At 46.0% G+C, this 23764-nt stretch overlaps 1 protein-coding gene across 25 annotated transcripts in view; it reads left to right on the forward strand.

The window, feature by feature from the left end:
- The window catches only part of nrxn2b (neurexin 2b), a 618578-nt gene that overhangs the window by 504542 nt on the left and 90272 nt on the right, over positions 1-23764 (forward strand). For all 25 annotated transcript variants that reach the window (XM_036547806.1, XM_036547808.1, XM_036547817.1 and 22 more), the window contains one exon: positions 17550-17731. In XM_036547806.1, the coding sequence (XP_036403699.1) occupies positions 17550-17731 (182 nt within the window). The remainder of the gene's footprint in view (positions 1-17549; positions 17732-23764) is intronic.

Consider the following 23764-nt stretch of genomic DNA (forward strand, 5'->3'; position numbering starts at 1 on the left):
GTTTAGATTTATCTTGTTTCCTTATTTCTTGGGAAATGAGTTGAAGATTAAATGAGGCAGCCTGGCCTTTGCAGTTCTCATACACCTTGGGCTGATGCTGTACAATCTGCAATAACAGCTCTTACAGAAACTAATCTCACTCAACACTGAATCTCTCGCCCACAGCAAGCTGAACTCACAGATTTAACTCGTAGTTGTGGCTTAAATGACCCTGTTATCTATACTGCATTAAATACTCTTCGGTATCATCTAAGAAGCCCCAAGCCAGGCAAAAGCTTGCAATCTTCTTTCTGTCAAATCGGCCTGAATCATGGACTGTTTTTCCTTTGTAATGCGGAGCTGGAAAACATGTCAACCAGACCAGCGTCCCTTAGCCCACGTAGCGGTGTGCTAGCATCCTCACGCGCAATTCAGGATTCTAATAAAAGGCATGCAGTCTAGACAACAAAAGGATCTTTACCTTCTGCTCGTCTCTTCTCGGTGCCAACTTCCCTTTCTCTCATCTCTCCGTCCTCTCTCTCTATCCTCATCCCTCTCCGTCTGTCTCTCTTTCTCTTTCTCTTCAATTTCTCCCACTAATTCTTTCATGCTGTTTACACCAGGTTTGATTTCCTGTGCACCTGGAAGATCTGTTTGCAAAACTTAGCATCTGCTATTTTAATGTCCACTTATTCCGATTAGGCAATTTTGTGCTCTGTGATCAAACGCTACAAAAATGAGTTCAAATTGACAAATGGCCACTGCACTTATCTGAAGAAGATTTTTGATAACTGTGCGGTGCTTTCTGACCAATCCCCCTCCTCTTCAAGGCTCAGCCTGCTCTCTTTCCTCATCTTGAAATGTCAAATTTCCCCTGTTCGAGTCAAATATTTAATCAGATAGGGTTTTATTATAGCGTTCTTTGACAAAAGGATTGTCAGAGGGCTCCACAAACCCACTGCATGGAAACAATGCAAGTGGTCTCAGATATAACATGAAGTGGGTGGTAAAGGAAGAGCAATTACACTCTGACAATGGAGGATCAATCAGCCAGAGTGATAGTATTAGAAATGATTAGCTGGGTTAAAATGACAGCGTGCCGCTTTGTGGACAGGGAGATGATGGAACACTTAGTCAAAGACAGTAAGGCGTTGCATACATTCTTTGCTCTTTGATGGGATGCAAACCCACAACAAAATTTTAAGAGAGACAACCTCGTATGTTAGTGATGAAAGATGGATTTTTTTTTATCTCATTCCTCCTAACAGCAACTAAAGATAAACCGTCTGGAGTAAATCCAGAATGAATTGTTCCCTCCTGATTTTGCGTGCAGCGTCTTGCAGTTCATCCGGTGCCAGGTTATCTCTTGTGCTTATTTTTAGTCCTGGATGTGAGTAGTACGCTCATTGTATTAATGATTCATTCCTCGAGACAAATAGTTTTTGTTTTCCTTGTTTTTACGGCCAGGACCCAGTTCTGACAGGACGTCATCACCAAAGTTAGGTTCTGCCACAGCTTTTATTGACAAAGACAACAGAATCTGGTCATCAGTGTGCATTCAGAATCATTCTATATTTATATATTTATATGTACAGCGACCGTTTATATATACTTTTTTAATATACTTTTTACACAATTTTAATGTGGGGAAATTTTACCACCAGGAAGGTCTCCACTTGTATTTGTTGCCCTTGATTAAGGGCTGCTCTTTAGTATTTATTGTTGTTGTTTTCGGTGCATTTGTCAGGGTTTATGCAGGTGTGGGCTGTGTGTGAGCACTGGCGTTAGTGACAGCCCCTTTTTGCGGAGTCTGTGAATCGGGCTCTGATTGGCCTAAAGTGGCCTGACAATGATAGCCCTGAAAGAAGCTGTGTAGGACTTGTTGGCCGCATAATCAGAGGAGCTAGAGCAGCCGCCAAGAAGTGATCTGCACAAGTGTCCTCCTAGAGAGATTCCTTGCATTCTACCGCTGGCGGTGTGCATGCCCAGACTGCGAGAGTGCTGTGATTTCTCCCACAGTACTTTCAGTTTCATTTCCTGGCAGTCTCCATGCAGTACTGTAAGTATGTCCAAAGTGGCACTTTGCCCGTCTGACCGTGGTGTGACTTGAGCAGGGAAAGAGAGAGGATGATCTGGGCTTCAGCCACGTCCTCCTCCAGCACTTCCTTTTCCTCCTACTCATTCCATTCATCCTCCTCTTTCTTCTCGCCTTCCTCATTCTCCTCTGCTTTTTCTGTAGCCTCCTTTCCTCCATTTCCTCTCTCCCCTTGCTGTCTCTCCCCACCCCCCCCACCCTTCTCTGCCCCCCCCCCCCCCCCCCAGCCCTTCTTCCCCTCTCCCACCTTTTCCTCTCACCCCCTACACCAGCGGAGCAGCTACGGGCGCGTGGTGCTTCCTAATGGAGCACCTTGAGGAGATGCTACATTAAGCCGCCATCTGTTGGAATACATTTACAGGTATTTAATCTTGTCGAAACAATTACTCTTGTTAGACAGTCAGACTGGCACAGGCATCCATGTCTTCGGAGAATGATGCAGGCAAGCAACTCGGATCTCTCGCCGGTGGTGCACCTGCCTCCTTGCACTGGAAGAATTACATTCAGTCTGTTTTATCCATACCGCTCCCGTACGAGAGGAGCATACATTAGGACAAGGGCTCCTTTTTACATTATGAAAAACCTGCATTAACATTTGTTCCACATTACAAGCCAATATGGAGTCCAAGTCTCAGATGAACAATCATTCCCCTGTTATAACATTGCAGAGGCTGTTTTTCTTTCTTTGTGTAAGGCACTAAATTAAAATCAAGCCACCCTCTAAAATTGAACTATTTGTTGCTTCAATTTTCTTTTCTCCAGCGCGGATTTCTCATTGGTTTAAAAATATAATGAAGTGGTACCGACATCTGTATGCATTATGAGAGCGAGGACGGTAGAAGAGGTATGAAATTAACTTTTATCACGGTGCCTTTCAGAGATTTGATTTTATGTTTTCTCAGAACTATACCGCTGTGTTGACTGTATTGCTGCACCGCAGACGTTGGGAGGTAACAGCAGATCTTTGCAATTAAGAGAAGCAGAAACTGAGGGCCAGCATCTGGGGGACCGTGTCATTTTTTTTCCCCCTGAAATTGGGTTCCAGCAGAAACGCATTTCTGCTCCCCCTCATAAAAATGAGCGCAGAAATGAGTCTGATGAGGTTTGCCTTGAATTTCACTTCCTTATCTAATGAACAGATGTGCTGTTGCTCGGCTCCACGTTCCACATCAGCTAAATGATGTATCTGACACCCGCAGGCTGCTCCCATCTCTCCGAACGCGGGTCTGTGTGAGCTGTACATGTTTCATTCCCCGTGTTGAAAATCAATAACTGTATACGCAGCATAGGCAATCATGCTTTTATATATAATGATGTTTATGTATAAATATAAATGGCCTGTGTTATCATTGATAATCGCCCTGACAGTAGGCTTTGGGCACGAGGAGGTATTGCATGTGTATGCCTTATGTGAGTGTGAGTGTGAGTGCATGCATGTGTCTGTGTGTGCTTGTGTGTGTGCGTGTGTACGTGTGTTTATGTGTGTGTGTGTGAGTGTGATGTTTTTCTGGGTTTGGCAGTTCAAACTGCCCCTACAGTTGATCTTTCACTATCGTTTTGAAGCGTGGAAAAATTAGAGCACACAGACGAAAGGCAGCTGCATGTGAACAGGCCCTGCGGTTCCCCTGCAGCGTGGCGCAGTCTCTGCATGTCCTTCAGGCAGCCGGTCACGGGGCACTCTCCCCTGCTCCCCCGCAGCTCCCCACCCTCCACACTGCCGGCACAGTCTGCAACTGGATTACTCTACGCTGCCATTTTGTTTCCCAGTGCCATCAAAATGAACCACTGCCCTGCCCCTCCATTTTGGCTCTTGCCTTTAGGCTACGGCAGGTTGAACAAAAAAAAACCCCTCTTACAGATATTATTATCAGCAGCCTTTATCACCTCATTTTCTCACCGGCAAAAAAAAAACGCGACGGCTATTTAGAGTATAGCGATGGATTAAGGAGGGGAGCTAACGATGACTAAGTGCATGGACAGAAATGAGAGGTGTTCTATTAAGGTGAAGACAGAGGTGTGTGTGTGTGTGTGTGTGTGTGTGTGTGTGTGTGTGTGTGTGTGTGTATTCATGTGTGTATGCGTGTGTGTGAATGTGAGTGTGTGTGTGTGTGTACGCATACTCTGGTCTGCTCACTAAAGCAGCCCCTCTCTCCACCAACCAAAACTGGGTCACCCTGGAACTGGGAACTAAATCATAGTTATTACCGCACTGTGTAACTTATTACTGTGCCCATACCTTTTCGTTTAGGGTTTACATATATTTAACGCATAAAACACTTTCATATTTCAAACAGATGTCAGCCATGTAAGCTGCTGTGGATTAACAGCTAAACAGCATTAGTCAAAGGATTTGGAGCCTGTGTGTAACAGCGGGGAATATTTCCCTTAAAACTCGCACGCCGATGTCGTAACAGAAGTGTTGATGCAGGTATTGTCATTTGCTGTGGCTGGAAAAGAACAGAGGGGAGTGCTGGTTATTTTTATCGTCGGTGTCAATAACATCCAATAAAGCCGGGAGTCCGCTGTGCCAGAATCTTAGCGGGGCGGCGTTTGTATCCCTTCTGTTTGCGTTTGCAAAGTCGTATTTTTCCACGCAGCGTGCTAGTGCCTCCCGTTATCGATTTAACCCCTCCGTGATTGCGGAGGGAACCAGACGCGAAAATGTTTGGAAGCAGTCGCACTCCACGGGCGGCTGTCTCTGTGCACTGCTCAGGGTCATCGCCCCTTTCCGTTAGGGGACGGTCACCAGTTGGGGGCTTAGCAGTGGCTTTCAGAATGAGCAGACCTTTTTGAAGGGCTGCGGAGGAGAGAGGCGGCCATAACGTGGCCCGAGAACCTCACAGCTCAGCATCCTACCAGCGATTCTGACAGCGTCAATGGCAGCTGGCTATTCTAAATTAGTTCATGAGAGAGAGAGGGAGGGGGGGATGTAAATTATCGGGGATTCATAATTTAAAAATTCAATTAAAAAACACATCTGATTGCTTGGAAATGACAGAATGCGGTAAAATCACATTGAGGCCCTGTTGGTCCCGTTGTTTGCTGATAAATTAAGAGCAAATGAAGTGCTGTCTGAGACATGGTTTGTGTTTATTAAACCAAATTGAGATTTTTCATTTGAAGCTCATCTAGTATGAGAGACCTGTTTTACCAAGACATTCTCTCGTACAACAATCCACACACACACACACACACGCATACTCACTCACATAAGTACCCATATGTGCATATGTGCACACGCACAAACACACACTCACATTCACACAGGTTCACACACATATACATATGCACATTGACAAACACATACTGATGCACATGTACTCATGCACACAAATCACATGTAGATTCACACACACACACATACACACACACACACACAAACACTATGTGTTACTTTGTGCAGTAGAGAGGTCAAGGAGATCTGTCTCAGTGCTGGAGACTCACTCCAGATTATGTGTGTGTTGGTACCACATGTATTTATATGTGTGTGTCTGTGATAATTATAATATCCCTCTCTCGTGCACACATACACACGCATGCAAATAAGCTCAACTCACACACAAATACACAACCATATACATGTGTATACACACACACAGACACATGCATGCACGCACACACACACACACATACACACACACGCTGCATGCATGCACGCACACACACACACATATGTGCACATAGTCATGCCTGCACACAGGCACATGCACACACACGTGTGCACGTACGCATGCATGCACACGCACAGGTACCCACGTCCCTCTCTTTTCCTCTGTACTCCACTGCAGAGCGTGTCCACCGACTACTAAGTCAGCACAGTCATTACACTGCACAGTAGAGAATGCAGACAAGAGATTGTAGAGTGGAACTATGGGCTAATTTGGAAGTCAAGTCTGATATCCTTTTGTTCTTTTCAAATGGCTGAGGGGAGACTTTGGGAGAGGGCTGAAGTTTGACCGAAGGTGTCTCATTAGGAGCGTCGTGATTTCCTACAAACTCCAGACAAACCTGCAGGGTGGCCGGCCGCCCTTACACTGCTGCAGATAACCGAGGATGTGAATCACAGAGAGAGGAGGAGGAGGAGGCAGACAGAGAGACAGAGCGATGTGTCAGAGGAGCAATGGATGAGGAGTGGTGAGAGGGAAGAAAGGAAAGCGATAGAGAGAGAGAGAAAAAAAGAGAGAGAGAGGAATGCATCTCATTTGGCAACAGTGTGGAGCCATGCACTCCAAAGAGGTTTACCTTCATTGCTCCACATTAGAAATCCAGCGCTATGATTGACACAGGTATTGCCCTCAAAATAACGACTGCAATATCAATACGAACACTGGTGCAAGCATTATCACTAATTGTAAAATGAAATAAGGGCCCTCCATTTGCTGTAGCAGTTTATTGTCAACCAAATTACTGCTATTACTTTTCACAAGTACTCTTATATCCTCGGCTGAATGAGGTTATTATGCTGCCTTTTTGATAAGTCTATCTCTATCTCACTCTCTCTCTCCATCTCCCTCCCTCCAACCCTGGAGAGAATAGATGGCCTGAGTGCTCTCATCCCCCCTCCCAAACCCACTGTCATTCAGAGCACACCTTCGTCATAACTGACATCTCCGTTTTATCCCTGTTTATACAGTCGGAAGCCGGTTTTTTTTTTGATCTGCTTTGACCGTCTGGCATTTCCAAACATTCTCATTCTCGCTGACACTGTTTCCCCATCAATCAGAGGCTTGCCTCTGCCAGTTGCCCGGACTCCCCTGTTGCTAAGCTACGGCCCGTTCCCTTCTCTCCCCCCGCGGCCAGCCAATTTAGGAATAGCACTTTCGACGTGTTTGTCAACACCGAGAGAGGCGACGGCATGCCATTATGCGCGACATACCGTGATGAAGCTCTTTTGTTTCGCGATCATTCGCGTTACATAAGCCATCGCGGTAGTCTCGCAGGGCTCGCTGTTACATGAAAAGAAGCGTGCGTGTTCTCGGAGGTTACGAAAGCTATCCCTTGTGCGGCGTCCCTACGCGGCTTTACGTGGGATGCTAATGCCGGCATTCGGCTTTCGCGGAGCCCCGCTTTGAAAGCCGCCCAGAGACGGAACGGAGGAAGCGATCTTGCCTCCAGTCTTCCTGGCACGCCTGCGTGGATGGTGAGAGGAAATCATCAGGCTGTTTTTAGATGCGAATCTATTTGCGCCCCGAGGTGCTAACGGGAGGGGAACTCGGGTTCCTTCTGCTGTGGCAGCCAGGAGCTAATTGGCATGGTGAAAGAAGTCCGACACGTGTGTATGCGTTTGCGGAGGTGCCTCTAATTATATACGTCACGGCCACCGGTCCAAGACCAGACACGCGCCCGGTGCCCATTTTGATGGGTCTGCGAGAGAATTACATTGTAAATCACCTCATTACAGCTCCAATTGTCCTCATTGAACTCTGTCCATCCAAAGAGACCTGATTCCGGAAATGAGTGAGGTTTTTTTCTTTCTTTTTTTCCCTCTTTCCCGTGAGCTACCCATGTGCACATGACTTGTTACGTCGAACCATAACTGTCATTCATGTCTGTTCATTTGTGTTAACGGTTGGCCTGATAGCATAAAACAGAAAATCCATTTCCTGTATGCATTCCAGCATAAACACGACAGATATTAACCGCTGGCAATAGGCCCTGCCGCTTTCATTTATAATGGTTTTCGCCTCATTTGAATGTATATACCATGACGTACATACATAATACAGCTTGTGTTATTACTGCAACTCTTGTCTTGTTAGCACATAGATAGAGATAGATATACATATACATATGTGTGTGTATGCATGTTATGTAAAGACGCAATATAGACAGATAGATACATACATACATACGTAATCCACATATATAATAATGTAATGTGTTATACACTAGGAAACATAACAGATATAAAACATATATATGACATATATAACATGTATATGTTATTTTTGCTTTAAGAAGTGCCAGTATGTCTTGTAAAATGCATCCCTTCAGTGTCTGTTATGTTCTGAAATTCAGTAAATTCAAATGGTGTTTTGCATGTATTAAGGCTGCCTTAGAACATGATGACTTTATGTAAAATATTTAAGCTGTATTTAACTTTAAAGCTTCACTCCCTTTTCATTTCATTCTTCAGTCGTTTCACTCTAATATGTGACTCTGTTAAAGCAGAATTTAATTAGCATGAGATGATTTGATGTGCTCATTCTTTCCGTATATATACCAGCCGCAAACATGCAGATTTTTTTTTTTTTAGTTGCTGTTTCTTACTTCTGTAAAACTTATAGTAAATAAAAAACAAGTTGATATTTCCTTTCTTAAAATAACATGCAGGTAGCACAGCTGCATAGTGTATACTTTGAATTGCTCTGGTTTTCTGAGGCCCCAAAGATTTTGATAAGCTGACAAGCGTATCTCCGTGGCACTCCACATGCATCTTGGAGTGATTTGCGCTCCTCCTCCCCCCCCCCCCCCCCCCCCCCCCCCTCATTCTGAGCAGATTTTCTCTGTGATCCCAAAACAAGTGAGCTGGGCTTGTAGAGCACTCCTCTCTGAAGAGATATGCCCATAATAGCCGCAAAAGAGCTCTCTTCTCCACAACTGCGTCGGGAGGGTAGCGGTTTCTATCTACACTTAGGGAAGCTGAGCACTTCAGAAAAATGTGAACATTAATACTAAAGGGAGTTTTTTATAGGTAAGAAACAGCATATCAAATAAGACGGATGTCTTATTTGGTGGATATCCACTTTAAGTAGTGCCAAGAGCTGAGTGCTTTGCGAACGGAGCGATCGGAAAGAACAGGGACAGCAGCCATGTGAAACCAAGCGGAAAGGTGTCTTAAGTCCGTGAGACGGGCAGCGGAAATCTATGCAAGGCGTGAGAAGCTTTGATGGACCTACAGCTGGACCACCTGCAGACGACCCACAGCTGCATTGGACCTGGATCAGTGGAAGGGGCAGACAGGAAGAGTGCTCCCTATTGGCCGCGTAGCTGCAGACGTGATCGTTTGCGCGGACACGTAACCAGTGTCATATAGGTGGCTGTCAAAAAATGTGGTCCCGTTGACCCCTGATGCTTCCTGAAGATGATTTCACTTGGCATGTCTGTTTTACTCCAAGGGAGAGATTAGCATTAATTGGCATTAGCCGGTCTGGGGTCAGTGGTTCCTCAGCACACTGCCCACAGAAAGGCTGATCTAGGGTCAGTGGTGAGCCCCCTGAGAAGCGGAGGGTCCCTCACCGATGGAGGTCTCCTGCTGTCTCTCTCCTCACTCTCGGTATTTGTTTATTTGCACCTTTCTGGCTCAGTTAATGGCTTATTTACAGCAGCTTCCCTGGCCTCTCTGCCTTGGAAAGCCATTATTATCCGTCTAGGAAATGATGCATTGCAGAACGACTGGCCTGCAGGGGTGGCGGGAGGGGGCTGGGGTTGGGGGCTTGGTTATGGGGAGGGGGCATGTATGGTGCAGGGGACCAGCAGAGGATCTCATTGAGTTACTGTAGAGCCTGCTGACTACTCAGTGTTTCCAAGCCTGACAGAAAAAATAAACTGATATTTATAAAAAATAATATTTTCGCTAATAATTCTTGATGCATCATTGCTTTTGTGCATGCATGTACATATTTTCCCAAGGTGTGTGCGTGTGTCTGTGTGTGTATACACATACACGTACCTGGGCAAAGCATAATGAGATGTCATCATTTCACAAGTATACAGGCGGCGCAGTCTCTCTCAGTCTCTCTTCTCACAGAGAAGTGATATACTGAAAACAAATGCAGTCTCTCTCAGTCTCTGTTCCAAACGGTTCAGAGGAAATCACAGCAAACCGTTAAGGCTTCATTGAAGGCTGCTGCTGCCTGGCCTTGCTCTGCACCACAAAGCACTTCTGCAATCTTGATTTAACTTAATCCAAGTGGTGTGAACACCTGCTTCAAGCACTACTCGTGAGATTAAAGGAGCAGAACAACGAGGGTATTTTTCATGAGCGTCCGAGGATGCTGCATGTATTGGCTTGTCCCATATTCATAATTCTAGTCACGTGCATTAGAATATCTTGTAAAATGAATAACCAAGCTGGATGTGCATACAGGAAAGCAGATGATAATTGAAGTAGTCTGAATTTCACAATGTGAAATGCCAAGCCGTACACTTTGAATTTGATATTGAAAATATATATCTTCATCATAAATGCAACAAAGTTAAATGTGCATGGAACGTGTGAATGGCAAGTGATTTCAAAGCCGAGTCAGAGCAGCACAGTGGCACAAACATCCCGAAAGTGACGGATTCGAAGCACCCGCGTGTGGCAGTTGCGGTGTCCTGGCTGCAGGCCACTTTCCTCTCTGTGGCCCCATGGGTGTGCAGTTTGGAAGGGTTGTAGGTCACCTTAGGTAAGGGCCCCGCACTGAGAAAAATGAGCAATCAATTGATGATGTTAGTACTTTGTCAATACTCCTCTGGACTGATCACTGAAACGTCTCTGAAACACTGCGGTGAAAAACATCTCCTTTACTCAGCTGACCCGTGGGCGACAGGAAGTTACTGTTGCCATGGAGACGAGGCATCTGCATGTCCATCCCTAGACCCTTTCATCTCATCATTTAATTTCCCAGACTTTTATCTCCAACACTTTTTATATTAAAAATATGATACTTAGCTAGGAAAAAAAAGAAAATTTGCCCCTGAGAGCTCTGCTTCTCCACAATAAGAGGGCATTGATTTGATTCAAAGATCCCTTCCTCAGAAAAGTCACACCCATTCTACCCCTTTCTTCTATACCAGCATATGCAGAAGTCTCCTCACCAATATGTATACAGGCTTCTGTACTCTGTGTGTGTGTGTGTGTGTGTTTGTACACTTACACAGTACTTATACAGTATATCAGATCACAGATGAAATACAGATCACAGATGTAACTCTACAGTATGCTTCAGTCATCACATTTCAGGTTTGCTCATTCTCAAGCCATAGTTTTGAGTAAAAACTAATACCTACGTACCAGATATGAGTGGGTACATTGAGGCTGCTTAACTGCTATTTAGAAGGATTATCCCAATACTGAATCACTGTTATCCGATTGTGAAAAATAAGCTGCCACTGGCCTGTAAATAGAAGCAGGGTGAATGACTCAGTTGCCATTTAATGTGATTTATACAGTTTCAGCAGAGTTGAGGCAGTGTCATCCCTTTCCTTGAGTGGACAAACATTGAAGTCACTGGGGATCGTTTTCTTCTGCGAAAAGAAAAAAAAAATTATTATTTTGGCGTCAACGGTAATGCGTCCTGTAGCTGCTTACTCCTACGCCTGTCAGTGGCCGCTGCTGGATATCCCCGAAGATAAAAACAGGCTGACCTTGTCATTAGCACACGGTGTAATGACTCCACAGGGGACTCTGTGGCGCTCCTAATCTATTTTTGCCGTTCCTGACTCAAATAAAAAAATGTGGAATTGCATTTGGTTTGTCAGCCTCGGTGAGCGTGGCTTCTCCTTCCACTCTGTGTGTAACGCTCTCCTTGGCTTAGGTCTGAATGATACACCTCTATGTCATTATACAGAGAGCCAGCAGGAACAGGTTGAGATGAGTAAAGATTTCCTGTGGGAATCTTATATTGCACGCACACAGTAGTTACAATCAAGGTGGTGCAGGGGCACGGGATACAAGTTTATTGTGGAAAATTGTTTTCACGTTTCATTTAAACTTTATTTCAGGGGCGAGGAGATGCTTTTATAGTTGTTATATGGCTTGCAATATGGTTTGGTGCATCAAAGATGAAACCCAGAATCCATTTTCCCTTCCCTGGAGCCAGGCAGTGTGGAGAAGGGCCTCCCACAGTGCCGCTACGTGTCACTTCCTGTCTCAGAGACAAGCAAGATATTATTGGAGGTGTCTATTCCCCGTCTCCCCTTCCCTGTGCAGCTATTGTTTTCTTATCCTCCTTTTGTTTTTGTTTTCTTCTGAAAAACTAGTGTTATGAATGAAAGGTTTGTATTTACTTATCTTAAAGATAACTTTAAGATAAGTAAATTACCTTAAAAGATTTATATTAAGTCTTGGATAACAATGCATAAGTTTAGCTATAGCTTTTATAGCTATAGTATAGCTTTTGCCCAATATTTTTTGTGAGGGCTTGTTTATCAATCACAAAGAAATTGCTCAAAAAAAATATTGTTCAGGAAATAATGGAGCCTTGCAAGTATTATAATCATAGTAAGGCATGAATTCAAAACGTTCATCAAACAAATGGCCCTTTTCCCTTTAAAGTATATAAAAGAAATATTAAGCATAAAAAAACTGAAAATGGATTTAAGATTTATAAGGTCAGAATAAAATATTTCAGTTCCCTTTTTTCCATACAAATGGTATTCATAAAAATCAGTATTGAAGTATTGAATGAATTTACAGTTTTTATTGTTCATTGTTACTGGTTTTGTTTGGCTCAGAAGTCTTTGGTGTATAATTACTGTTTATAACCAGCGGGATGTCAAGCTAAAAGAATAGCTCCTTCCCCCCCAATGGTACTGTTTTCGAGGGCAACTGACAATACTAGATATTATATATTTTTTTGCTAAATAGTTTTTTTTTTTTGAGATCTGACATCACCCTCCATTGTGGACTCGAGTATATGATCACCAGGAAATAAATTCAAGCTTGTTTCCAGCTGGGTAGGTTTCTCAGACAGACGGAGGAGAATTGGATCACGCAGCTCTGTTTTGGTCGTGAATTACCCATCAGGCACCACAGCAGTTGGACAGTCAAAACACAGCAGCAGTGGACCGTGACACGGCTGGCACACGGTCAGTGAAATCCAAATAAGCCCTTTCGCCGCGGCGAGGGGCGCGGCTTCGAGAGGGCTGCCGGTCATTTTGATAGCAAAATGCATTTATCTGTTTATTTGCAGGGATGAGGCAGGCAGGCCGGGCAGGCCGTTCCTTCGGGCGGGCTCCCCTCCACAGACGGCCAGGGCTAGCCTCCTTCCTCTGACTCACTCATTACAAACCCGGGCGGATATCGGGGGCGCTCGTACTATAAATGTAAATAAAAATCACAAACGAAGTGGAAATTTGTCTGGACGGCGGAGAGAGGGAGAGAGAGAGAGAGATGGCGGGCAGCCTCTTGTCTCCGCTGAAAACCCTGTTATGCATGTCAGAGACATGAGGGCCTCCGTGTTATTCCGCAGAATAAATTACCGCTGCTGTTCGAAAGGCACGAGCAAATGATCAGCCCTCCAGAACTGCATTCCCTCCAGCATATCAAAAATGAAAACAAATCCATACATATTTACTGTGCCGCTGATCTTTAGATGTTTGTTGCCTGGGCTTGTGCAGAAAAGAAAAACATTATTTTCTTCAAATTAGATCAAAGTCTTGACCACACAAGGATGGGCTGATCATCCAGCAGGCTATTCTGTTTGATTAATCATCTGTCTTCCTTTCATTCCAGGTGAAATCAATCACATTATCGATCAGATCTCTGCTAATTGGGTGAAAATAGTAAATATTTAGCGCTTCTTGGCAAGAAAAAAACCTTGAATTCATTGAACTCTTTTTACTTATTATTCTTGTGCTCTGCAAAGGAACAAATTGCTTGATTAGATTCTGACCTTGAGAATAACTCAAAAATCCATACCTTTTTTGCTTTCCTTTCAATGAGGGCTTCCATCACCCGTTAGTTACATTTGAGCTTCACATTTTAAAACAGTGGATGATCCTACTCCTACTGACCTATGACCACACAACTAAATTTGCAAACAGTATATTATATGAAAAATTCACCCTCGGGTCTTATATGTCTGTAAGTACAATGTCAGTGGACTTCTATTTGCTAGAAAGGAACTGTGTACCGGTCAGCTGTGAGGCTGTTAAAATATGTGTCAGAATCCACGAACAGCAAAACAGAGCAGAGAAAAAGCTGACCCCATTTTGTCATGCTGTTGATGCCGTCAGTGCCATTTGCATAGATCCCATGGCTGCAGGAACCTCCCCAGCTAGTCCCTTATTCCTCATGATCACACACACTTATGAAATGAAAACAGGCTTCTCAGTCTCCACCCACAATCCCTGCCTCCTCAGTAATTCCGCTCTGAGCAAGAACTACAGAAGATCTACGCAGTGAGGTCAGTGTGGTGTCCTTACAGTTAGACCCTCCCTCACACCAGAGGGTTATGTGATCACCTCCCTGCCCAGATGTTGTAAATAGTGATGTTACGTTCGCGACCGATCCGAGTCTTTTGAACGGATCTTTGGTATGAACGAAGAGATCCGAGTCGTACTTGAGAGCCGTTCATTTTATTGTTGCGCCCAAATTTCACTGCGTGCCTTAGGTTCAGTCAGTGTAGCATAGTGCCGTGTTTCCCAACCCTGCTCCTGGAGGCACACTGTCCTGCATATCTTCTATGTATCCTTCCTGCTTGACTAAATCAGGTGTGCTCAGCTAATCAAAAGTGCCACTGATGAGTTCAGTCAGGTAGGTAGAGCAGGGATAGATAGAAGATATGCAGGACGGTGTGCCTTCAGGAGCAGGGTTGGGAAACGCTGGCATAGTGGTTATGGAGCAGGAATCGTAACTAAAGGGTCGCTGGTTCGACCCCTGCTGTGTGTGTGTGTGAGAGAGAGAGAGAGAGAGAGAGTGAGAGAGAGAGAGAGAGAGAGAGAGAGAGAGAGAGATTTTCTCCTCCTGATTGTTTAATGGCGGTTACGTTGAAAAGCACAAATACACAATGACATCAGGTCTGGCAATACGAGTATCATTATACAATATGATTTCGCAGATAAAATTAGTAATCCCCGCCCCCTAAAGGAACGATGAGCCGTTCTTTTGAAAGGAACGGAGCCATAAGATCCGGCTCCCTTCAAAGAGCCGTTATTCCCATCACTAGTTGTAAATGGAGTAAAGGTGGTACCTTTGTCCTCATCAGGCCCTTGTCGTGCAATATATATTGCCTGCCATACCTATTGCTGATTTTCAGGCCCTTACGTGGTAGGAGACCACCCGACTTCTTCCCTGTGTCAGAGACCCTCTCCACACCCAAGAGGCCCCAACGCGCTCACTCATCACGGCAACGGTTGCACAGTCGCACCCGTGGCGTTGCGGGAGACAACCAGTTAGCAGGTGTCGCCGGCCTGCGGATCACGGCTTGGCAGGCCCTCACATCAGCAACAAGTTAACAGGTTTGCGGGACCAGGTGTTGGTGGCTCTGACACCAAACCCCCCACCCGGCAACGGCTTGCCAGATAAACTAATTAGATTCCCGGCACCTCTTTTGTCTTCCCATTTAGCAGGCTAAAGCAGGTGCCGTACAGCAGGTGGTCACCGCAGTGAGGAGGCATGGCTGACATCACACCATTTTGTCAAAAATATTCAGATAAAACATTAATGACAGGATAATAGGCTGCTTTCAGTGACAGGTTTTTTAGGTAACATCCTCATCTACAGTGACAGCTTTTAATATCACTGTTGCTATGGGTATGCTAAGCAGGCTGTAATATTAAAAAGGTGAATTTTTAATTGAAAACAATGAAAGGTGCAGGTATATAAGAAGGGTAAAGCAGTGTGGATCCCTGGTATGTCTGACTCGTCTCTGAAAGTGTCCTTTTGCAGTCTGTATCCGCTCTACAGTGTGTCTAGCAGACAGTGACAATGTGATAAAGATGTGGAGTCTTAATGTGCTGCTCAGCTGTCTGTGACAAAGGAGAAGGCTTGGATGAAAGCTTGCGACTAAGATAAAGCTAAGAAATACATGTCATCAATGCCTGTCAATGTACGGGGCAAGTCTTGGAGCTTACGCAGCACTGCATGGCTCAACGGTTTAACCACATGTTAAGACCACCTTATTAAATCCTGATTGAGGTTATGGATTGAGGCTAGGGATTAATTTTAAGGATTGATTGATTGATTTATCAATTGCCTGATTGTCCTGATCAATTACCTCTCTCCTGACCATGCCTCTCGCTTGGGATGCCTGCTCGATTTTATTTTCCACTTCTCAGATGCCATTTCCTTTACTCTCTGTCCTGTGGGCTCTGTGCAGCCGAGTGGTTTCCATTCCTGCAAAGTGTGCAACCAAAAGAAATAATCAGTCTCGCTTTAAAATTGCATTATATTTTTTCACTTTTAACTGTCCATATTAGCTTGATCATTCAGACTTAGTTGTTTTGACTGTCACACAGAAAACATAAGCTTACGTGTGTTCTCATGATGAAATTGTGTATGTACATACACAGGATATAAACACAGGCATTTTATAAAAACACATGTACTGTGTTTGAGTTTATAAGCACCTCAGAAATTGTTTAATAGCTTGCATAATTATTCGACAATTTGGAGTTAAGAGCTGGGTTTGGATTTAGTGGTTGAAGGTAGCATTGAGCTAGGCTTTTCAGATAATTGCATGCTGTAGACATGTCTTAGATATTTGTTGGTTATTGAAAATGTTTATATTCGTGGTAGTTTGATCGTTCCAATATGATTGTACTGATAAACTGTCTCTTTAGAGGAAAATCTCATTAGATTTTAAGAGGAATAAACAACTGGTGAAGAGGTATGTTCTTCCTGAATAAACGAACCTCTTCCCTGGCAGCCATCTTAGTCCTGGTAAATTCTCAAACTTTTTTGATTGAGCTTATTTTGCTGATGGTTATTAGGACTAAAATAGCCTTGTACATCGTAACAGATGATTATTATTATTATAACGATATATTTGTTTTCATAGCGTCTTATCTTCATGTTCAACGCACTGTAGGGAGAGGCAAAGACATAAAATATTGATTCTGAGGTGTGAGAAAATACAGAGGGGTGCAATTGCAAACTGCGGGGGGGGTGCACAAAAAGTTATAAATGCTATTTAGACATTGGGATGTAAGGAGACAACTGGGGGTGCACAGAGGTCCGTCTGGGAGTGCACTGCACCCCTAAACATCCCCATAGCGCCTGGGCTGTAGGTTACCTCCTTCAGAGCCAGTGAATCATAAAAATAACACAACAAAAAGCAACTTAGCCACAGGGGAGGGAGAGAAATGAAGGGCTGTTCTGGGTTGGGTCCTTCGTGGTTACCAGGGGTTCAGGTAACGTCATGGTCAGCAAATATAGGGTTAACTGTATGGTTAACATAGTCCCCACTGTTTGGCATTCCTTTGTCTCTGTTATTTCAAGACAGACTGGGTAGTGATTTATTTTGGTCTCAGTAGAATCTGAAAATAATGAATATTGAATTTCTATTATTGTTGTTGTTGCTGCTGTTATTATTATTGCCAATATTATTGTCATATTGGATCTTTGAGAGAGCCGGCTCCCAGGGAGTGCTGAGAAATATGAAATATGAGAGCGAAACCCAGGGACAGCGTTCTGCACGGTGCAGAAGGCCAGTGCTTCTCAAAGGCTCAATGCAGTGTCATTTTGTCTAAAGGCACAGAAGAAAACACAAGTAGCTTTCTACTAACATTGACCATTGACTGTCTATTATTTTTTTTATTTTTGCAGCTGGGACCACCTATATTTTTGGAAAGGGAGGAGCCCTCATCACCTACACCTGGCCGCCCAACGACCGGCCGAGCACGAGGGCGGACCGCCTGGCGGTGGGCTTCAGCACGCAGCTGAGAGAAGCCATTCTGGTGCGGGTGGAGAGCGCCACGGGACTCGGGGACTACCTGCAGCTGCACATAGTAAGGCCTGGGGGGGGGACTCAGGGCGGGGCGGGCTGGGGCGGGGAAGGTCGAGGGGAGAACTTCGGGGCGGGGCGGGGCAAGGGGGGAACCTCGGGGTGGAGCGGGGCAGGGCGGGGCGAGGGGGGACCCACACAGACCCGTATGACAGAGCTGGACGGGTGCCACTGTTGTTTGCCTCAGCGCGCAGTGCTGATGAGCCGTTGCCATAGCGACGCGCCCCTAGCACCAGCCCCTTTGATATCGCAGTGCATCAGAACAGTTGGTGTGCAACGGCGAGGCTTTGATCAACCCGGGTGATTCCTGGCAATCGCAGCCTGAGACTGTAGCAAGGTGGGACTGGCGCGGGTTCCGTGATTTCGCAGCAGAACGAAGCCAGTCAATTACAGCAGTGTGTATTGCTTAGCTGCAGAGGAACATGAAAATAATGGAAATTTTATGCTTGGGTTGAGCATTGGGGTTCTCTGAGGTCTGTGGGGTGGGGGAGGGAACTGGAAATGTGCAGGTGGAAGGATATGTATGTATAAACCCAGGCAGGGTCAACTCCTGTGTCCTTTCATTTGCCTTAAATGGAACAGCTAACATATAGACATTCCCCACTGTTATGTTACAGTGTACACAGGAAAAAAAATCCTCGTCATTATTGTAACTCACTGCGCTTCATTCAGGCAATTGTATTCGTGTATGAATAATAAAAAAAGTATTAATCTGGCAAGCAAATGGCTCTTTGACCCCTTGCTCCCAACATGCAATTAGATTCCAGGCACAGATTGACTTTATGGCCAGCCTTTCGGTTAATCGTTCACTTAACTCGAACCTGGGGCCTTTTCCCTGCTTCCCTGTGCATACGGAGTGAGTGCCAGTAGTAAAACAGGATTATGCCAGCTGCTCAGCCAGACCGCGGCTTCCTGTTTGCCATCTGAACACGCTCTCCTTGGCAGCGCTCGGTGTGATGGTCCTCGCTGCCCAGACCGGGGCTCTGAGACCGTCAGAAACCTGCGGCGGAGCTCAGCCCGGCTCCGCACAGGGCTCCTCCTCCTCTGTGAGGCCTTTGCAGCACATCTGAGAGGGAGGGAGGGAGGGGGAGAGGAGGAAGAGAGGGAGAGGGGAGAAGAAAGGGGGAGATTTAGGGAAAGAGGGGGCAAGGGAAGAAGGAAAAGAAATATGTGGGAAGAAGAGAGGGGGAGATTGAGGGAGAGAGGGTGAGGGGGAGGAAGGGAGGGGAAGAAAGGCAGAAAGGGAGAGGGGAGAAGAGAGGGGTAGATGGAGGAAGAGAGGGAGGGAGAAATGGAGGAAGAGAGGTGGAGAAGGAAGAGGGAAGAGGGAGATTGAGGGAGAGAGGGAAGAAAGGAGGGGGAGACAGAGGAAGAGAAGGAGAGACAGACGGGGTCAGAGCTGTGGGACTAGGGTAGTAGGAAGTAGGAAGTGATGTTGGACTTCCTTCAGCCCTGCCATCAGATGGATTACATCACAATGCACCAGAGCCTGCTGATCGTTTACCGTAGTGATGACAGCCCAACACCAGCTTTGCTACCCCACTGATTGCAGAGGGTACGGTCTGTTACCGTGGTAATGAGAAACTAACAGCAGCTTTATTGCATCATATTACAAAAGACCCAGTCAGTTAAAGCTGCGATGGTCTGTTACTTTAATGATGAGGAACGGCTATCAGCCCTGCTGCGCCACGGCACTACGGACCCAGTCAATTATCAGAGTGGTGATTAATTGCCACAGTAATGAGAAGCAGGATGTTGACTGCCTGTCTGTCCTCCCTCCCTCCCTCCTCCTCCCCTGGCCCTGAGCACCGGAGTGACCACCGAAATGCTCTCCCTGTCAATCGGAGGCCCGTCAGATCTCTGAGATGCTGCCGGTCCCTCACTGTAATCGGTCACTTGGTGTAATTGTACACTCACTTTAAATTTCCTCTACCACAGCTTCATTAAGTCTCTGACGTAAGTGACACTAAGCTGTTGATGCTGGCCAATAAAAAAAAAAAAAATTGAGACAAATAAAGTCATAAATAATGATGCAGTTATGATGCAATTGTGATGCTATTTGTATGTTGTTATCGGCAGTAAAGTTGCGCCTGTATGTTGTATGACTATATTGTGTAAGCGTTATGGTTTGCTCCAGTAAAACACACACACAGACACACACACACACACACACACTCACACAGCTCTCCCGTCCTCCCTGCCTCTGTAACTCAGGGGGACGCTCCCATTGTATGCACCTCATTGTCCTCATGCAAATGAGACCCCTGTCGCATCGGTTCCGGCTTTCAGCGTACGCGAGGGGAACACAAACACACTCTGGCAACCAGGTGATTGATTCCGCCGCAGCCTGACACCTCGCCGTAAAAGCCTACCGAGCGGGCGTGCGACATTAGACGAAACACACCCCGGGATCCATCGCGTGATGGCGTTACCGTACCCCCCAATTCCCTTCCGGCCGTCGAAAAGGGAAGGAATCGCTAACGTGTCACTCACTGACATTTTACGCTGGCCCCCCGGGGAAAACTGGACACGGCTGGCGAGAGGGACGAGGGGACGGCTTAACCCCGCCCCCCTCCCCGGCCTGGCTTTGATTGGCTCTGAATGTCAAGTGGCTTTAGCAGCAGGAATATGGAGGTGCATAGAGAGCGGCACTGCAGCACAGAGCTAAGCATCACCAGCATGGCCACATCACACTGCAGTTCAAACAGAGGCACATTTGGGTTTTTGTTTTTTTTTGTTTTTTGGGACGGCTGTCATTCCTGTGACCCCCCTCCAAACTCAATACCGCGTAAGCTGAGCAAATAGTTAATGCTGTCCTGAGTTTGTGTTTAAGAAAAAAAAAACAATAAATTAGGTGGGAAAACAGTGTGAATTTCCACTGAACACCAGCCCAGTGTTCAGTTTTTCTGTGGTGGAGGGCAATAAAAAGAACTCAACTGCTAGCCTTGGTGAAGGAGAATTAAAGCTCTTCATTGGAAATGCCTCCGGCAGTGAAATAAAACAAGGCTGATTATGTGTTAGAGACAGTCTCTGAACATGCCTCCCAAGCTGTTTGTCTTGGTGCCTCGAACCAGAGAAATCCACTTAGTATTACAGTAGAGTAACTCTTTTTCTTTTTTTTTTTTGAGAGCAATAATCAACCGGTGAAACTTATTTCTCTGTTATGAAAGTAATGCTCCTGAAGGTGTTTTTTTTCCGTTTTTCCTTTTCTAATGTGTGTTCATTAAGCTTCTGTGTATAGTAAGGAGTAATGTTGTACATTTTTCATATTGGTTGGGTATGGAGTCTAACACACAGGGTTCCATCAGGTGGGGGAGGTGATGGGTTGGAATTGGGTTATGTGTTTGTTCACACCTCGAGACCCCTTGATGCCCCGTCTCCAGAAACTTCAGATGGTGTTTGTTTCCTCACTCTGAAAGATGGAGGTGCCGATTAAAACATCAAGGAGAAACCTTGCCAGTTCTCACCTCTCTGTCCCCCTGCATCCATTCACTGATGAGGCCGTATTTATATGTTGCTTGCATGCTTTGCGTGCCACCAGTAGCACCCCACCCCGCGGTAAACGAGTGTCAGTTTAAAAAATCGCTCCCTTCATCTCGTTGGACTCGGAGACGTGAGCCAAACACGTGCCGGGAGTTGATGAATGGGCCGCAATCAGAGGGCTGGCGGTCGCCGGCGGTAACGAGACGGGGCCTCGGAGGTGTGGCAGGTGTGGCAGTTCCTTCCTGGGGAAGCGGCGCCGGCTGCGCGTTGATGAATTCCCCCGCTCCGGCTGAGGGGCTTTATAATTAATTTCCCGACACGCGGCAGGGCTGGTCAGAGCCGCGGCCGCTGCCACCCGGTCCCCCGCCCCGCCGCCCCCCGCCCCGCACAGGGACTCCGTGGGTTACCCCGCCCCGCCGGGAGAGCGCTGAGGGGCTCTGCCCCCGCACCCGCCCCGGCCACCGCCGTGATCGATGAGCGGTTGTTAATTTCGCTTTGCATTATTTATTAACTCAGCAGATGGCCTAATCCAAGCCCAGTCAACACGCCTGACATTCTTCTCGCATAGCCATTTGCACAGCTGGATGTTGGCGTGGGCGGTTTAGCCAGCGCAAAATGTAAGACAACAGTTTCCTACTCAAAGACTTGAACTTGCAACCTCCTGGTTACAAACTCAGATTCACGTCTGCTGTGATGCACTGGCTGGGCTGGGCAGGGCAGTGGATGCTCAGATGACCAGTTGTAAAGTCTGTGTGGAGCATGGGGGGCTATCCAGGATACTCAGCTGTATTTTTGGTCCTGTGATTGGCAGGGAGAGGGCTGTAGAAAAATAACATGGGAGTGAGGGTTTATTTATATGCTGCTCTAGCACAGCAATGCATTGAATTGAATCTAATCACCTTTTTTGTTCTCATGTTGTACATACATTCATGCATTTAGATACAGTCACCAAATGTCAGATCACATTCCAGGTACACCTAGGGGGGCTACTTTGGGGAGCTCTGAACAACAGGTATTGTGGGGAAGATTTTGTCAAAGCAAAGTTAGGAGCAGCTAATTTGCTGGTTGTCAGAAAGAATAGAAATCGCCCCCCCCCCCATATAAACGCATTACTAATGCTGTGTTTTCACAAAATGAACATTTTTTATTATTTGAATAACAAACGCGAGCACGGTTTAAGCCTAGGGCTGTTTCTTTTATGGGACAGGTTGGCGTCTCTCACAGAGACACTGGGAAGTGTTCCACAGTCTGATGTTTCTTAAAAAAACGTGGCCCGGAAACTACCCAGCATGCTCTCTGTTTCTACCCAAATTTTCACCGCTGCAGAGCAGCCTGAGTAGGCAAACCCGATGGGAAACTCCATCGAGCTACGCTACCGAAGGCAGTACCTGAATCACTTTCAGATGAAAAAAAACCCCAAAACCTTTGAAGACTATGTAATTGAAAGAAGTTCTTTCTTTGCCAGAAATGACATTAAAGAAACTGAGGAACTGGAGGCCGTTTTCGCCCTGTTTTGGAGCTGAAAGGGGGGTGAGGAATGGCAGGGCAGAGCATAAATAACATTATCTCCCTGTCGTTTACTCAGAGCCCCGATGAACACAGTAGATTTCCCCTCAGACGCTGCATGTCAGCACTGCAGACCCGGGCTCTGTATTGTCTGTAATCCTTTTCAGCAGCAGGTGTGGTCAGTAACTGCGCTAGTGCACACTCCACAAGCACGCTCTTTCTAATGTGCACTGGTTAGCCTACTCACCGACTGCACACTTCTCATCCTTTCCCCCTCAAATGCGCACTTAGCGACCCGGTTCCTCTAATGCACACTTGTCATCTCGCTCCTTCTAGTGCGTACCTTTCAGACCTCTCTCTTTAGTACGCACTTCTCATCCTTCTTGCTCTGGTGCGTACCTTTCAGACCTCTCTCTTTAGTACGCACTTCTCATCCTTCTTGCTCTGGTGCGTACCTTTCAGACCTCTCTCTTTAGTACGCACTTCTCATCCTTCTTGCTCTAGTGCGTACCTTTCAGACCTCTCTCTTTAGTACGCACTTCTCATCCTTCTTGCTCTAGTGCGTACCTTTCAGACCTCTCTCTTTAGTACGCACTTCTCATCCTTCTTGCTCTAGTGCGTACCTTTCAGACCTCTCTCTTTAGTACGCACTTCTCATCCTTCTTGCTGTAGTGCGTACCTTTTGGCCCGCTCCCTTTGGTACATGCTTCTTATCCTGCTCTTTCTAGTGCCCCTCCTTCTCCCTAACCCTTTATGCCCTCCTTCACCTGCTGCCCCCAGCGCTCAGTCTTGAATCGTGCCTTCCCAGCTCAATCCAGTGTCCGCACCATGTCCATTTGCAGAGTAGTTTTCCATCCTGCGCTCTGCACGCTAGACAGGAAGTGGTCCCCTTAATTGTATGCACCAGATCGATAGCTCGATAAGCAGATTCCTGCAGTGAACGGCTACCTGCTGGCTCACAGGCATCGGTTTAGAGAGGGCACTTCTCAGAAGCATTCGTCTTTATGTTGTGTGGGTGCCTTAATGTGATTTTCTGACTCCATTACCA

This window comes from Megalops cyprinoides, chromosome 16 (assembly GCF_013368585.1).
Source record: "Megalops cyprinoides isolate fMegCyp1 chromosome 16, fMegCyp1.pri, whole genome shotgun sequence".
NCBI lineage: Eukaryota > Metazoa > Chordata > Actinopteri > Elopiformes > Megalopidae > Megalops > Megalops cyprinoides.